At 42.2% G+C, this 17,242-nt stretch overlaps 1 protein-coding gene across 3 annotated transcripts in view; it reads left to right on the forward strand.

The window, feature by feature from the left end:
• The first annotated feature begins 251 nt into the window (after nucleotides 1–251).
• Nucleotides 252–17,242, forward strand: part of nbeal2 (neurobeachin-like 2) — a 30,558-nt gene continuing 13,567 nt past the window's right edge. The window contains exons 1-23 of one of the 3 annotated variants that reach the window (XM_056444170.1): nucleotides 252–820; nucleotides 7,611–7,699; nucleotides 7,851–8,015; nucleotides 8,392–8,473; nucleotides 8,825–8,937; nucleotides 9,172–9,254; nucleotides 9,852–9,937; nucleotides 10,034–10,337; nucleotides 10,455–10,561; nucleotides 10,860–10,946; nucleotides 11,792–11,875; nucleotides 12,120–12,218; nucleotides 12,364–12,998; nucleotides 13,083–13,215; nucleotides 13,559–13,678; nucleotides 13,796–14,123; nucleotides 14,322–14,404; nucleotides 14,515–14,607; nucleotides 14,740–14,911; nucleotides 15,298–15,431; nucleotides 16,392–16,551; nucleotides 16,818–16,920; nucleotides 17,076–17,226. In XM_056444170.1, the coding sequence (XP_056300145.1) occupies nucleotides 746–820; nucleotides 7,611–7,699; nucleotides 7,851–8,015; nucleotides 8,392–8,473; nucleotides 8,825–8,937; nucleotides 9,172–9,254; nucleotides 9,852–9,937; nucleotides 10,034–10,337; nucleotides 10,455–10,561; nucleotides 10,860–10,946; nucleotides 11,792–11,875; nucleotides 12,120–12,218; nucleotides 12,364–12,998; nucleotides 13,083–13,215; nucleotides 13,559–13,678; nucleotides 13,796–14,123; nucleotides 14,322–14,404; nucleotides 14,515–14,607; nucleotides 14,740–14,911; nucleotides 15,298–15,431; nucleotides 16,392–16,551; nucleotides 16,818–16,920; nucleotides 17,076–17,226 (3,486 nt within the window). In that variant the 5' untranslated portion in view covers nucleotides 252–745. The remainder of the gene's footprint in view (nucleotides 821–7,610; nucleotides 7,700–7,850; nucleotides 8,016–8,391; nucleotides 8,474–8,824; nucleotides 8,938–9,171; nucleotides 9,255–9,851; nucleotides 9,938–10,033; nucleotides 10,338–10,454; nucleotides 10,562–10,859; nucleotides 10,947–11,791; nucleotides 11,876–12,119; nucleotides 12,219–12,363; nucleotides 12,999–13,082; nucleotides 13,216–13,558; nucleotides 13,679–13,795; nucleotides 14,124–14,321; nucleotides 14,405–14,514; nucleotides 14,608–14,739; nucleotides 14,912–15,297; nucleotides 15,432–16,391; nucleotides 16,552–16,817; nucleotides 16,921–17,075; nucleotides 17,227–17,242) is intronic. The other 2 variants (XM_056444169.1, XM_056444171.1) reach the window with 2 other exon arrangements.

A 17,242-nucleotide genomic window follows, 5' to 3' on the forward strand; every position in this document is an offset into this window, starting at 1 on the left:
GTAGTAATCATTTATGACAGTGCCTGAAGACATTATGAGTCGTCGTTACAGTTGTGTGCAGCGTGTGTGTTTAATGTTATCAGTACTCAGTGTTGCTTGCTGAGTGTTTTTTTTAAAAGCATGTAGCTGGATTTAAATTTCCCTCAGTCAATGAGTCAGAGCAGTCCTGCAGGAGGCTGTCACTGTGTTTACGTGTGCGTGTGTCTTTAAGAATGTCAGCCTACCTGTGAGCATGATCTAGGGTCAACTCTTCACTGTATGTCTTGTTACAGAGACAGACACGAGTTGACGACACAGAGCTGCTGCTCATCATCACACAGGACTATACATCTCTGCTGAATTCACATGGGCAGCACGGGCACCATCTCTTGGTCTTGATGGCATCTGTCGCTTCCGTGGGAACTCTCTCCAAGAGGAAGCATACAGCAACAAGCTCGCTCTGAACGCGGACATGGGTGTTCCTCCAGGCATGCATTTCCACGCAATTTTGTTCCTGGTTTTATAATTTCAACAGCGATCGTACCGTGGCCAGAAACTCACACCGTCATGTTTTGCTTTTCTCTGGCACTCTGATAACTTTGCGTGTCCGGAAAGAAAGCACTTTTGCGAAGATTAATGTGCCTGGATTCGCAGGAATGGTTCAAAGGAGCGTGCCGCGTCCTCCTGCCTTTAGGAAACAACTTCAAACAGCCCCTGCTTTAACCAAGCGCGCCAGTTTCATGATTTAACAAAACAAAAGGGAGATATGAGCACCCACACGGGCGGAGGGATGGCATCGAAGGAAAGGCTGAATGAGCTATGGATGTTATATTACACAAAGGTGAGTGTGGACAACCTGCGGGGACACCTGTTGCAGCCAGCCGGGTCCTCTGCCTACACTGTGCAACATGACCTGGTCAAACACATGACCATCGTGTGTGTGTGTGTGTGTGTGTGTATATGTACGTGTATCTGTATGTGTATGTGTATGTGTATATATATGTGTATGTGTGTGCGTGTGCGCGCGTGCGTGCGTGAGCGTGTCTGTCGTTGGTTGTAAACGGCTACACGAGGAAGTCGCTTATGTTTGCACAACAGCTGTTATTGTACCGAGTGGTTCGGCTTCTGGAGCTGTTACAGACCATCAGCAGTGTCGCTGAGCCATTTGAGGTATTCGTAAGCAATGATGGGAGGCTATTTATATCAGATTAACCCAATTCATGAAGCGTGTTTGAGTCTGAAGCGTATACCTGCGACACAGGTGTCACTGAGGCTACTTCCTGTTTCTGAGATAAGCATGTCACATGTAAACCATAATGGGAATACTGTTCAGGAAAATAGTCTGACAAAAGAACTGAAACATATGTTTTTGACTTGGTGCCATTACAACAATGACGAAAAAAGAATAATTATATATATATATAAAATATAATATTACAGAACGAAAAAACATTGATGTAGGAACATATTCTGAATGGCGTGTTATATTGTTTAATGTGACATTTTGGTCTCATGTGTTGCCCTCTGTGAATGTGTGACTTCAGTTTAATCCATTAAAGTACAACCCTTCAGTAATAACGATGAAACAAATTAATAGTTACATGAGATTGCACATGCTTTCATGCCATGTGTCCTCATGAAGGAGAAAGACAGTTTGGCTATGAATACATTTCAGGATTACTATTTAATCTGTTTGCAATCTGCTCCCATGCCTGAGGACAGAGAAAACAAGATGATACTTCTTTCCAAGTTTACTTGCACTGTATGTTCACTGTGGGGCCTCATGGCTGATCTCTTATTCTCACAGTGGAAGTGAGGTCGCCGGTTTCTTGACAAGGACAACGTCAAGTCCTAGACTAGACCTTTTTCCTGACACCTCTCTATTAAATTCTTTAATTAAGGGTTGATTTCAATCTTGTAGAATTAACCAAATGCTGTAAAAAGTCAAAGCTTGAAGAACCTTAAAATTCTCTCAATGCATCTGTGACACACCTCTTGCAGCATTTACTATCAAAGAGGTGTTTGTGTGTTTCTGATCAGCCCTGTTACTTCTGCGGGGACAAAAGCAAGTTTTAAAAAACTAGTCGTGCCTCTATCACAAATAATCCATGAGAGAGAGTCATCCGTGTGTGTGTTTGTGTGTGTGTGTGTGTGTGTGTGTGAATCTGACTGTGACAGCTGTCTAGCATCTCTATTTGCAAGACCACTTCCTTATTTTGTCGCTTCTTGGCTCTCAATTAGTTCTCATTAATTGCCCTCGAGGCCAAAGGAACAAAGTTTACTATATTTACTTTACACATTTCCCACCAGTGAAGGGCACATACATCTGCAAGCGTTAATGTAGATTTTGCATGTGTGCAAATGACCTGCCCTTATTGACAAGCTGCGGTAAAAGATGGCAGAGGCGAGGGTTTTAACTGAGCCTGCCAGTATTTAACGCCACCACCTAATATGACTCAGAGGAACACAATAGGCTGCAGAAAGGCAGCAGAACCACTTTAGAGAACAATGAGAGAACCTGCCTCTCCTTCAGAAATCAACACAATGTTTTCGTTGTCTGTCTGTTTGTCCAATCGCGCACATCAATGAAAGTTTAGACTTTTGCAAGTGAGTCAAAGTGGTCAAGGTATCTTAGCTTTGTTTAATAGGCTTTTTGTTAGTGTTGTAAACAATCCTTTACTTGTTGTGGCAAGGGCCTGACACTGTTTGACGGACAACAAACACACCCTGGAACCTGTAAATATCTCAGTCTTTTCTGTCTCTGTTAATAGCAGAATTTCCTCAGATGTCCTCATATATTGGTTTCATGCTTGTTTCAAAGTTTGTCCTGCTTTCATCAGCCTCTGTATCCAGGCAGCATCTTCATATAAGTGGTAAACTCATTCGACAATTAGATTATGGGAGTTACAGAATCGAATAAAAACAGTTGAATCCTAATAGATGATTCCAATATGGTTGAGTACATGCAGTGTCTCAGCCATTGTTCTGTATTTGCAATAAGAAAGCAAAATGTGCTCAGGCTTGTCGATGATAAAGAAGCTTTGCTTCCTACAATTGTGAAAGAAATTTCACACCCCTTGTGAGATTTTTGGATCAACTGAGATTCAGAAGGACAAAAGTAATTGTGATATACAGTAAAAGCATCATTTTACTTAAGTATTATCAACATTATTTGTAAAAATTACAAAACAAACAGTCACGCAATGGAAGATTAATTTATAGTTTTCTGGATAAGCATTTCTGTTATTGATCAGAGTTTATTATTTGTCTATTATCTATATAATAATATAATAGTATTGTATAAAATATGTATGGATTCACCATTGACATAATTGATCTTAGACCTATATGAACACATGTATTGACAATGTAACTGTACAATGTTAACTCACTTAATGCTTCTTAATTATTAAGTTTTTTCAGTTTTAAGTGTGGTGAGAGCCGTGCTCAGTGCACATAAAGACTCTTAATGAGTTATAACCCACCTTACTGGCACAATTTCAGAGCTCCAATTCTCATATGTGAGAATTATTTTCAGACCGTCATAAATGCTCGTTCCTGTATGGACATACACAGAAGAGTGTTATAATCACTGAGAGAGTAACTTGTCAGATCCCTTCTGAAGACAACCCGAAGGGTATGTTTTTAGATGAATACAGTAATACTGTTAGACTCTACTTTGACAACTTTGAGGAGGAATTAAGCAATTGATTAATAGGTTATTTAGTTTAAACTTGAGACCACTATGATGACATGGTAAGTTACCAGAGCATGGTAAGTTATGTCTTCACTTTGTTGCATTAAATTTAAAGTCTAAATAACTGAGAACAAAAATGGTATTTTACGTATTTTACCAAAATAGTTAAATCAACAAATCAACTCAGCCGTCAATAGTTCCGGGAGACGGTAGTTCAATGAAGTCTAATATAAACAAAACAAAACAAAGAGAAGGTTTTATGTTTTTGAATGTGTCATGTTTAAATGTTTAAACATAAAACATTCAAGTAGAGCGGAAACTAAATTAGTTGATTAAGACATTAGTCGCATAATTGTAAATGAATCACAACTATTATAATAATTTATACATTTTTGTATATATTTTCAGCAAAAAATAAAAAAATTAAATAAACACATTGTAGCTTTTCATTTGTGATACAGTAAGCTGTAAAGCTGGTGCATAAATAGTGTGTGATTATCCCGTGATTATTAGCTAGAGAGACTTAGAGGGACTAATTGAAGCCTGTAGCCGTAATGATGGAGCACGGTAACAACCCTCCATTCACACAGCTGGGTAATCTGCTTGCTATGAAGAAAAAGACAATTTGTTGGCTCTTGTCGTCACGCTGTCGGTCACCTTACTGTTTATGTGTGCTGATCACATATGATTCAGGTCCATATGAGAGATGCAATGACTCAGCCACCCCTGCAGCTCACTTTGGCTGTGCTGTGAGCCGTGACACTGAATTCCCTTGTGGGCCTCGATCTCCCCTGTTTACCAACAGAAGGGCCAACCAGGAAAATCAAAGTGCTCTTTGCTTTTACTTGTGCAGGAAGCTGGAGCGAAGCAGAATGCCAAGCAGCCGAGAGCGGCACAGCTGCTTGGCCATGTGCAGAGAAAACGGAGATAAATGACACCGTTTATAGGGGTCGGCACCTCATGGTTAGTTTGTGACGTCAGTTTTAATCACGTCTTTATTGAACAAATCCTTGAGCAAGTTGATCAGGACAATGTTTAGGGAAAGAAGTTAATACAACTGAAAGTGTGTATTTATTCTGCGCTGTTGATACATTTTGTAAGGATTAATGTTTGGGTGAAGGGTGCAGACATAAGTGCTCTAACTGGTGTCTGAACCAATTTCACTGCAGACAAATGTAAATAATACATACAATTTCTATAGCGCTTTTCATAGTACTCAAAGACGCTTGTAATGTCTTGAAATGTATTTTCCCCTGGTTCAACTTCTCATAAGCAAACCAGATTCACTTCATATCTGTGATCTAATCTTGTTTATTGTATGTAAAAAAACGACAAAGATACCTTGCTCGACAGGGAACAGAAAAAATTATACTTCCTTTTACGTAAAATTAGAAAGCACAGCTAACTTGCTACATTTATTCATACTTAGTGTAACAACTAGGGAACCTCTATCTCAGAGGCGGGCCTGGCCAACCGCAGCAGGCAGTTGGCATGGTCGTTAGCTTGATGACGCTCACCTGGGCTTTCTAAAAGCCGTTCTCTTTCTACAGCTCCCCTTCAACACTGGTGCTGCACATATGCCACCCATCCGTGCTCTACTTTCATTTGCTGACATTGCTGATCCACACTCTCCATTATTCATTTGAGTGAACCGTAGTTGAAGAAATTCTTTTTGGTTTTTACTAGTGTAACCCCATGTTCCCTGAGCCAATTTGTGACCATTTACACCTGTAAAAGTACTCAAAACCGCTTAGTTCTCACAAGTAGGTGTCTCCAGGAACATATTTTCTCATGACACATACACATAGACTCACTACATGAAAACAAGTATTGCCACTTGCTGTCACGGCTAAGGAGGGCTGACGTCATACAATACAATTTGTAAACTTATAAATTCTAAATTGCGTCACTTCATTGAGCCCTATTGTTGTGTTTTTTTGTACATTGTGATTTCCAGTAGAATAATAATTGAGGACATATCATAAACTGCACTGGATAATTAAGAGTCATTAAAAAACCTGTTATTGCATCGTGAGTAATGTTAGGGAGGATTTAGTCATTCAGTCACTGAATCTTGTATTGGAAAGTAAAACAAAGCTGAATGGGTGTTGACAATATGTGTTTGCCTCTCCTAGTACCTGAATGTCCAGATGTTGGTGGCTCAAAACAATAGGTTGTTAAGCTGGGTTTCCTGTTTCCACAGAGAACATGCAGAGATCTGATTTAGTATGTGTATGATTTACGTCATTTGTTTCAATTTTCTTTTTTCCAATAGCTGGCTCATCAGATTTGGCATACAAAGCATTTGATGACGTGGTAAAGGTAATTGGACTGAGTTGTTGTCCAACTGGAAATACAGTACTCAGTAATTTATGACATTCACTGCTTCTGTCGGTGACAACTAATCCAACTGAGAGTCCATTTTTTGCTGTGTCAAATTTAGGAAGCGCAAATGCAGTTTCAGTGCTTTGCTGTTGCTGTGTGAAGTTTAGATCCCCCTCCCCCTCCTATCTACACACATCTATAGTAAATACAAAAGAGGAAAGGGTTGGTGAGGAGTATAAAGGAAATATGCTACGGTTAAAGTGAACTGTCATTTCCTGGTTGCTCGGTTGACATTTGAAGGACCAGAAAGGGGCGAGTCGCTCGTGTTGGTTTAAGAGCGGTGTGCAGCTTCTGAGCTGATAACTGGAGACGATACTGAAGGCTCACCTGAGACTGGGTTCACAAGAACCTGGCACCCTGCTCAGCCACATAGAATGAGATATGGACTGGCTCATAACTCAATGCCAGTTGGTAATGTACATTGGACTTTAATGCAGCTTTAGAAACTAGCTCAGGGTCAACTGCATTACATTTCCATTTCTCTAGAGGAACTGTGATTATTAGCTACATATTAAAAATGCAATGGTTACAGTTACAGTAGGAGCACTATACTGCAGCCGCTTTTAAAGTAACCCATATCAACTGCAGCACACTACACATTTGTTTACCGATTTGCCTGATGGCTTAGGGGAAGTATCTGATTTATTGTTGTGCTTTTTGTTATTTGTGTACAATGAGTCAGTCAGTCTGAAACCCTCCTGATGCCTGCTCTACAAATTCTGTCTCAAATATTTGCAACTGTGGCTTTGTGCACACTCAGCTATCAACATGTTTCGGTGGTGTTATCACACAGTACTTCAAGGAACATTTTGAGATGTCTTGGGTTTTGGTCATTTGAATTTTGAAACACTGGGTTCCCACGAGTAGCACCAGCAGCCAGGACCTTTTTAATGTGGCTTTATATCAAAAGTAAAAAACAAAATAATTCAGTTTAAAGTTGACCCGTGTGACATTTGTGTTACTTGGTCTATGTGACGGTGAGAGTGATGTCAGGAGGGAAGAGTGGCCGGATATGCTGATTAACAATGTGATAACGACTGATTGTATGTCAACATACTCACATTATTGAACCCATCTTTTATTACACTAGAAATGCAGCAATGCAGGAATGTTTATGACAATGACATGTGTATCAGGGATAATTTTTTATTGTATGTTAACTGCTGTATAGTGAGTTTACTGAATGTTTGGAATTTATGACTGGAATGGAGATATTGATTTATTTATGTTTTACCTCACTGTTTCGAAAAAGGACAGCATGTGTTCTTCTCTGTGAATTACATCTCTTCGCAACATCCTGTTACAAAAACAGGTCATACGGTTTAGTCGGAGCCATGTTTCCAGCCACAGTGTGTCTCAACTAACCGTTCAACTTTTTTAGCACAACAACTGAGCGCAAGAAAAACACATTTTACATTGATATCTTTTGTGTAACCATCCACATGCTTCACATAAACTATTATTTACAAACTCTGCATATGGCATATAATGTGCCTGGAGGCGTAGAGGCTTCTTTCTTCACTCATGCTTTCTCTGCTCCTTCCTGCAGAAAGACGTGGGCTACCTGCAGCAGTGGTTGGAGGCGTTCGTGGCGTCCTTTGAGAGGCTCATTGATGTGCATTCACTGGAGTCTCGGAGGTGAGTAGTAGGAACAAAATACATTGCCAGAAGCTCCCACCAGTTGTTATACCCCCAAAAAAGATGAACTCTGACCTTCTGCGGCGATACCATTTTGACATGTTTATGTTATGTGTAAACGCCGATTACATCTTCCTCTCCCATCTTCCAGGCCGGAGGAGTGCAGCTCCGAGGTGCCCCTGCTCCCCAGGGAGGTCCTGGTGTTCCTCGGCAGCCAGCTACGGGAGAGTGCAGAGCACCTCTCCGACGCTGCTGCGCCCAACAGCACCAGCCCTCACCCCCTGCTCCTCATCAAATTCTTCATCATTATCTGCAGGTAAGGGCCCAGCCTGCTGTGTGTATGCCTCGTCGTAGTACTATTTAGAGTAAAAATATATTCAGGCAGTTACTAGAGACCAAAGGGACTACCGTTTTGTAAACAGTTGAAATAATGTATCACATTAGGTATCAATTTCCTTTATTTAAAATGTTATCATTACTCATTAACAAAATAGACAATGGTGGAAAAGGGAATTAGATGAACTGCTGTTGGAATTAAGATAATTAAACTGCAATGCAGGTTGTGCAAACAGGCTGCAACTCCCACACAGGAAGTTGTATTTGTCTCTTTTTGTACCTAAAATGATTATATTGTGTTAGCATCAGGCTGATTTTCTTAACACTCAATTTCACACGTTTCTCTCTACTTCTAGGAATATGGAGAACATCGACCCAGAGAAGATCCCTGATTTTGTTTTTGAAACCATCAAGCTTTTGAATTTCTGTTTGGATCAGGTAAGGCCCTTATGAACTGGAGCTCAACCAGGACACAGATTTCAGTGATTTATATCAGGGCTCCACTGCATGCTCAGTATATTAAGATTATTTAGTGCCCGTGAAGCCAAACTGAGCAGAATGTGTCACACAGTGGAGACACAGTGAACCTGAACAGAATGTTGACTGTTTACAGTAACATCCTCACACAAAAGTTACAGAACTAGTTTACACTGAAAAGAGAAGTGGGTGTGTAGTCGTCCTATTCAATGTACTGGAATTTGTTGTATTTGTTGCTTGAAGAATGTCAAAGACAGGTGTATCTGTGCTGGTGATGAGTTACACATGAATGTGGGTTTTTATTTTGTTCAGCTTAAGAAGGGGCAAGGGGAGCAGTCCTCTCTGCAGATGGTTGTGCAGTATGGACTTGTGCTGTGTGAAAGCCTGTTTGACCCTTATCAGACGTGGAGGAGACGCCTGGCAGGGTGAGTGTGTGTTGCTTCACCCTGGAGATTCACTGTGTGAATGTGTGGGAGTTGGAATTTAAGTCACAATACCCTTACACTATTGTGTGCACTTACCAACTGGCCCCAACCGTTGTGTGATGAGTAACTTACCTTGTGTCTAACCTTGTTAGTGCTGGCAGTATTTTTGGCAGTCTTTGACCGACTAGGCGTGATGGAAGTCAGTGCGGTGACTCAAGGCTTTTTCTGTTGCAGGGAGGCGGTGAGCCTGCTGGAGAGGAACAAGTATAAGTTTTCCCCGCTGGTCTTGCCAGAGGAGTTGCCTGCTCTCTTCCATGGTGAGACGTTCCCTTTCGTCTGCTCTTTCACCGTGATCTCTGTCAGACCTCACATAACACCAAAATCAATTCATCAATATTTGCCATGTTGCTTGAAAAATAACTGGTCAGTCCAGTCAGTCAGAGTGTTGGGTTTTGGCTAAAAACCTAAATATTTTAGCATCTAATTATCAGGTTTCAGTCACCAGAGTCCAAGCATTTCTAATTATAAACGCCTATTTGATCAGCGTGCACTAATCTATTAGACATGTGGGAAATCACAGCTTGGGCAAAGTTTCAGTATGTCCACATTTTAGAAGGATCCAACATTAAAAGCATGCTTTAATTAGAAATGATAATTGTGATAATTGTGTAATACATAACTTAACAAATTAGCAATTCTTTTTTTCACCTAACTCTGAAGGACAGAGGTGTTATTCTCAGGGAAGCTTTTGCTCAACCATTATATGATGACCATCTTACATTTCTTCTGATTTTTCTGAATTTTACAAACCTAAATTATATTTTGATAGCACCGGGTTACTGTTTTCTGTATTGTGGTTATTTGAAAGCCGGATTTGCATGACGTTGTTCCTTGGCTTGAATACATGTTCACAGAAAGTCTCCAGGAAGGCGAGCAGATCCCAGAGCTCCTGACACTCCGATTCGTTCATCTCCAGGGTGCTGTCATCAGTGGAGGAAAGGTCTGCTTTCCTCTTCAACATTGATTATCGTGAACACACTACACGTGCAGATTATAACTGATGACAGGGAGGTGACTTTATCCATTTATTTTCCAGAAGAATGGCCTTCTCTCCATCACCCCTCACTCTGCTGATGACCTGTTCTCTGTTCTGCGAGCTTGGTGCAACCGGACCTCCACTGAACCCAAGAGCACAGGACTCCCACGGCTGACACTGCAGTGCCTGACCGCAATGATCCACCTCCTGCATTCCAGCAGTCCTGCGGAGCGGCAGGTGGAGATCAAGACGATCCTGGAGAGCTACTTCCAGCTTCTCAACTGGAACCGTCCACTCATCAGTGAGCAGCTAGAGAGGCAGAGCTGGGAAGACAGCCTGCTCTCCCTCCAGAGACAAATGCTAAGTAAGATCATGTCCACCCGCTCTCAAATCTATTTTAGCGTATGGCATTCGTTTTTATTTCTCTCTCTCAATCTATGAAGGCCAATTTAGCAATTGTCCTCCTTGTTGTCAATTTCAGCTGCTATTCCTGAGATCCTGCAGTGCTCTGACAGGCCAGTCCTGCAGGCGGTGTTCCTCAACAACAACTGCTTTGAACACATTCTCAGGCTTGTTCAGAACAGCAAGGTCAGATCCCTGTCCATCTAAAATGAGTCTGTCTGTTCTGTCACCTGTTTTTATTCATGTCATTTCTATTTCCCCTTTCATTTGCCAGGATGCCACATCTGCTGTTCCATGTAAAATTTTACAAATAATGTATCAGCATCCAGCTTATGTTTTCCCACAGGGTTACAAGAGATGTGTCCTGCTGCGGCTAGAGACATGCGAGATTCAAACCTGATCTTTTTTGTCCAATTGTCTGTCTTTTTGTGTTGTATGTGTATGTGTGTGCCTGTGTGTGTGTGTGTGTGTCTGTGTCCTGCAGCTCTTTCAGAGCAACTTGCGTAGCCCGGAGTGTGAGGTTGTGTCTGACCTTACAACATGTTTACTCTCAGAGGTTGAAGTGGACCAGGTACTTTCCCCACTTGGTGTTGATATTGGTCTGTCAGCAGGAAACTCAGCCTTCTGTCTACCCGTTAGCTGCTCTGAGCTACTTAAACAGGAAGCTTTGGGCAGGAAGTCTGACAAATGACTTACACTCATTTGTACATAGTTTGTCTCTTTGTAATAATTGTTGTCTGGAATGACCTTCTTTAACTGTCACACCTGTCCATGTGAAGTATTCACTTACTTCATGTGTTGTTTGTGATTTTCTGTTATTTTGCGTGACTTGAAATAAAAGAAAGTACAAGCTAGTGCTAGTTTTGTGCCCGTTAAAAAGTAAAGATTGAAATTATCAACGAAGGATTAATATTTGCTTGTGTGGACTTATATTAAATTCGTAATTAGAGGCTGAATTCCCTGTTGACAACAAGAAGCAAGAAGAGCATGTTTTTGTATTTGAAAGTGCATGAAATGGTTGTTTTTGAAATGCATGTCTCTCCTTCTTTTCCTCGTATCTTGACTGCTCTGCTGCTCGTGCTTGTGTGAAAGACCTGGCTCGTGTCCTGGAGTTTGATGTTGCCTAATTTTCCGCAATGGTTGGGGATTGCTTTTTTTCTTGGTGGTTGGCTTTGGTTTTTGCATGCTGGGATTTATCAGTAATTAAGAAGGAGGCGATTGTTTAGTGTCTGATCCAGCATAATACTGGGTGGGTGCTCCAATAATTGCGCTGTGGAATAAACATTCCTTTCCATGGTGAAAGGTTAATTTAGAATTGATTTGTTTTTATTTTTTGTCATGTGCAGTTACAATGTTCAACTTAATTTGGCTTTTGCTGTCAACCTTATTTTAACGCGCTAATTCTTTTTAATGTAGGTTTTGGTGAAAGGATCAGACAGTATTACAGTTCATGCCTTAGGAGTCCTCACAGCTATAATGAGTAACTCACCCTCTGCTAAGGTAAGGCCCTTTGTTTCCACTATGGTCAAATCATATATTCTTCATTCTTCTGTACATGTATTATAAAGCATATCATACTATGATGCCTACAATGCTAGTACAAATTAGAGCTTGATAAGCGAAGCTGTTTTTCGTTCATTTAGGAACTTTCATTATAATTCTTTCAATGTATGGCAGTGTGCCGACTAGTTATCCCCTGTGGAGCAGCTCTCTTCAGCCTATTTCTGTCTCCTTCCCCCTTCAGGAGGTTTTCAAGGAGAGGATTGGCTACTCCCAGCTGTTTGATGTGCTAAAGAGTCAAGGTCAACCCACCAAAAGGCTTCTGCAGGAGCTGATGAACATGGTGAACGACTCATTCCCTTGTAATCCCCACTAAGGGCAGAGACAGTAGAAGTCAATTAACATGTATTTAGGACATTATTCCAATTATTGACCACGTTTTATCCCTATTTTATGTTGACACTGTTTTTATTCCTCTGTGTCTCCAGGCAGTGGAAGGCGAGCATGCCCACGCCCATCACCTGGGCATTAGTAACGAGCAGCCTTTGCTGCTGCTCCTGCAGTGGCTGCCTGACCTGTCGGGTCAGAGGGACCTTCAGCTGCTGGTGGCCCAATGGCTGGCTACGGTCTGTGGTGGCTCCTTATCCTGTCGCACCGTGGCAGTGGAGGCAGACATGGTGGGGGCTTTGCTGCAGGTGCTCTCACAGCCACAGAATCTTGACAGGCAGTGTGCAGACACCCTGCTGGGCCTCCTGCAGGACCTAGGCTCCCTGTGTCTAAGACCAGAGGAGCTGAAGAGCCTGTTCAGACTGCTCAGGGTGGATCAGGACAATGGCGCAGTGGTGGGGAAGATGCACCCCTACTGCCCTCGCATTATTCAGGTGCTCTCGGCCATGGCGGCAAGAGAAGGCCAGGATAGTGCCTTGCAGTACTTTGATCTTACGCCCCCCATGGCTGGTATTATGGTGCCCACGGTCCAACGCTGGCCAGGCAGCGGTTTTGCCTTTCACGCCTGGGTCTGCCTCAACATGGAGTTCTCCAACAATCGTAAAACCTCTGCCACCTCTAGTACAGGGGCTCAGCATGACATGGGAAAGGGACCACGTAGGAAACAGCTATACAGGTACACTTGTAAGAAGGGAAGTTGTAAGCTTTTATGTTCATGTTTATGACTGCGTTGTGACGGGACGTGTTTATTTGTGTGAAGTTTCTTCACAGCAAGTGGAACTGGGTTGGAGGCCTTCTTCACCATGGAGGGAGTGCTGGTCGTGGCTGTTTGCACAAAGAAAGACTACATGGCTGTTGCGCTGCCGGAGCACCCACTAGCTGACTCATGCTGGGTAAGTGTGGACACACATTGTAGCTACAGCTTAAATGTGCCCAACATAGCCTGTCCCAAAGAAAATAGATTTGTTCAAGGATAAAATCACACATCAATTTACTAAGGGGCCCTGTCTGGGCCTGTAACCTTGGAGCATAATTACTACAAGTAATTGAAGAGTGCACCTCTTGAAGAGATACGTAGCTAGAGTTCTACCAATATAGGTTACATTAAAGCTTTCCGCTGAGTCTGCTCGAGTTCCTCAATACACCTTTTGTAAGCATCAAACATATAGTACCAAATCAGCAGTGTGTTTTCACCAGTAGAAATGTGTGTTATCTTTCATGTTTTTCTCATCGCAGCATTCGGTGGCTATCGTCCACATCCCAGGCCGTCGTCCATTTGGTCAGAACATGGTCACCATCTACATCGATGGAAAGCAGCGTAAAACTGCTCAGCTTCGTTTTCCGTCTTTCAGTGAGGTAACTGAAACTAGTATCTAATGTGTCCTGGCCATGTACGTATTACTCATAAATAGTTCCCCTCTATTCATCTATAACTTCCTCTTTCACTCCCTCGCCTGAACCTGACTCCTGCAGCCTTTTACCTCCTGCTGCATTGGATCTGCAGGCCACCGGACTACTACCACCACCACCTCCCCCAACCTGCCCATATCCTCGTCCAACCCATCGCATGAGTTTCCCTTCCCCGCCTCTGGCCCTTCGCTCATCCGTTCTCAGTCCTTCCCCGCCACCTTTGCCGGTGGCCGCAGGGGACCTATGGGAGATGCCCCAGTGCAGACCATCCCAGCAGGACGGCAAGACACAGAGTGGGGAACACCCACGTCTCTGGATGGGCTCCTGGGCACCGCCTTCATCTGCCACGAGGCTCTGCAGCAGGCACAGACAAAAGCTCTGCATGCTGCAGGTAAGTCACGCTCTGCTACAATGCAAATGTTGTTTGTGGTACACATTACCCAGTTTATCCAGAGTTCACCCGACAATCAAACGTAAAGGACATCAGCAGTAAACAAAATCACAGAATCCTCCTCAGAGTATTTTTTGTTCCTGTAAACCAAGTAAAGTTTGCATAATGGCTGATATTATTCTCTGCTTCTTATCACAGGCCCCAATCACGTGTCCTTATTCAAAGCAGAGGGAGAGTTGTCCGATCTCAACAGCAAGCTTCTGCTCTACTACACTCCACAGGTGACACACTGAAACACAGACACACTTGCACATTTTAGTGCACTGCTTTTATTATGTGAATAACAGCAGTAAAATGTTCTTGTTTACATTTGTGCATATGTTTTCTACAGGCCTTCAAGGGCCAGATATGTCTGGACCTGTCGCCCAATCGCCAGTATGATGGCAGGTTTACTGGACACAGGGTGGTGAACTGGGACATCAAGGTTAGATGTGACAAGTGTCAGATCAGTGGAATCAAATGACGTGTTTGACGTTTTATGCTGTCATGCTGCATCCTTTTTGTGCAGGTGCCCGTTGTTGAAGGTTTCAAAACATATTGTGTTTTTCCCCTGCAGGATGTTGTAAACGTGGTGGGAGGTATAGGGGTTTTGCTGCCCCTGCTTGAGCAGGTATGTGAGGCTGAGCAGGTTAACAATGGTAGTCAGGAGATCTCAGACCAGCAGGGACTAGAGCTCACCGCCCCCAGAAGCCCTGCTGCGATGCTGCTGCCACTGAACAAGTCTGCAGGTCAGGTTTCTTTAAAATGTTGGTATATCAAAATGCTATCCATCTCCTGCATTTTTAATGGATAACTGTGTTGTTGTTCCAGCTTATTTTTGCAGTGCTAAATGCAAAATAGTTTCCAGTCCAGTTCAGAGTCAGAAGACGTTTTACATGGCAGCGAGTCAGAGTTTACATACAATGCATGATGCAATGACAAACAGGATGTGCTAGACAGTCAGAAGTCTAATGTGAATAAAATGAGATAAATGGAACAAACAGTAGTGAGACAAATACCCTCATGATGACTCATCCTGAGATAACCTCAGTAACATGCATAATGCATATTTATATATGTCTGTGGGTTACACAGGAAATCTTAAAAGTTGTGTTGCCCCATTTTTGTCTTTTAGAGGGAAGACTAGAGAGACACAGCATCGCCGCTTTCCTGCTGATGTTGAAGAACCTGATTCGTCATCACCCTGTCAATCAAGAGAGCCTGCTGCACTGCCACGGACCGAGCACAATAGGAGCCATGCTCAGCAAAGTAAGCGCTCTATACACCGTTTCGCTCTAGCAAATGAGAACTAATTGTGAGAAGAAAGGATTAGCACTTGAAAAGGAATATTTGACCTTATCCATTGTTGTACTGCAGTGTAATTGCAGTGAAATGAGTGGGTATGGTGTCGTTGAAAAAGCTCTGACTCTTTTAAATTAACAATATCACATGCTTGTGTGTGGAAATACACGTGACAATGACAATGAATATCAGCTCTAAAATATGTTGCCTGAAATTTTAATCTAGGAAAATTATATGGAGATTGAAACCAAATTGAAAAATGACACATTATGGCAGACATGGAAACCACAATGAGTTGTGAGACACTGTTGTAATATTTGGTGTCATATTTTTCTGATAAATGTCAGTTTCTAAACTGCTTTGTGGGTCTCACACAGGCATAACGAGCCACCTTGTTAGCTTTGTTGCTGCATAGTAGCAACAGTAATATTGTGAATTAAGGGGAAAGCTCTATATATCGTAGGCCCGGTGTTGCTCATGGCAATGGTAGCTGTGTTTGATGCGGAGCCCTGTAAAGGGGCAGAAGACCTAATTCAGTATGGCAGCAGTGATTTGTTCCAAACGAGTGACACGTGTTTGAGTTCAGAAGTTTACATTGTCAGAGTGTTAATGTGAATCTGATGGTAGCAGCCAATCAGGTGTTACGTTGGTGCAGCTTTTAGTCTGTCAGGATATTTTGAAATATATGTCAGGAAACTATGTCCCAATAGTCACACAAGGTTTCCATGTTTGAGAGCGGCAAAGACAGGAACACACGTAGTACACACTCGTTTTGAATATATGCGATTATCAAAATATATGTAATTATAACACTTATTCTGCCTCAAGTGTTAAAAACATCCATTCTATGTTGTTCAAAGATAAATAAAAATATATGAAAACAAACTTAAACCCAATCCCTCCTCCACCGTGCTTCCTCCCCTGCAGGTTCCTGTCAGTATGATGGACATGAACGTTTTAATGGCCTGTCAACTGCTGCTGGAGCAGGTTTTCAACGAGGGCAACATCCCCCTTCTCCAGCAACTCCAACACCACCTTCTATTTGATTTCCGCATCTGGACTAAAAGCCATTTTTCGGTCTGCCTGGGTAAGGCACAAGCAGCCCTAGTGCTGTGGAGTATTGCGCCTATCAACCTGTTTGTGTCCCTTTGTATATATATATGTATATGAATGACTGAGCAGAGACAGAATACATTACTGTGTTGAGTTCTGGCTGTGGACAGGATTAAAAGAGGATCTGTGCTTTAAGCTAACCTTTAATTACCTGCTACGTCTTCAGTACAACTTTGCATCGTGGTTTGACATTTCTAAAAATGGGAGAGAGATGACAAAGTGTTTTTCTTTCTTTCAAAGCTCATGTGCAGTATCTGGCGTCTGTGATAAACAAAGGCAAGCAGCGCATGAAGAGGAAGTACGGAGTCCAGTATATTCTGGATACCATTCGCACATTCTACAGGTGAACCTTTGACATTCACAATATGACACAGACATATATTAAGAGTTGATGAAAGTTAATAATTACATACTGATTGCTATATATTTAAAACCATGATTTTCACTGTTCAGAAGAAGATAATGGATTTCTTTCTTTCCTAATATCTTTGTTCATAGTGTGGAGAAAGATGGCAGTAGTCTGTCTGATGAAAAGCAGATGATTCAAAACTCTCTGTTCGGCTTGCTGCAAGACTTTCTCAAGTCTCCCACAACAGACGACCTTCACAGTGTCCTCGCCTACATTCTGACTGTCGGAGAGAAGAAGCAGGTAGAAATCATATATG

This window comes from Pseudoliparis swirei, chromosome 22, assembly GCF_029220125.1.
Source record: "Pseudoliparis swirei isolate HS2019 ecotype Mariana Trench chromosome 22, NWPU_hadal_v1, whole genome shotgun sequence".
Lineage (NCBI taxonomy): Eukaryota > Metazoa > Chordata > Actinopteri > Perciformes > Liparidae > Pseudoliparis > Pseudoliparis swirei.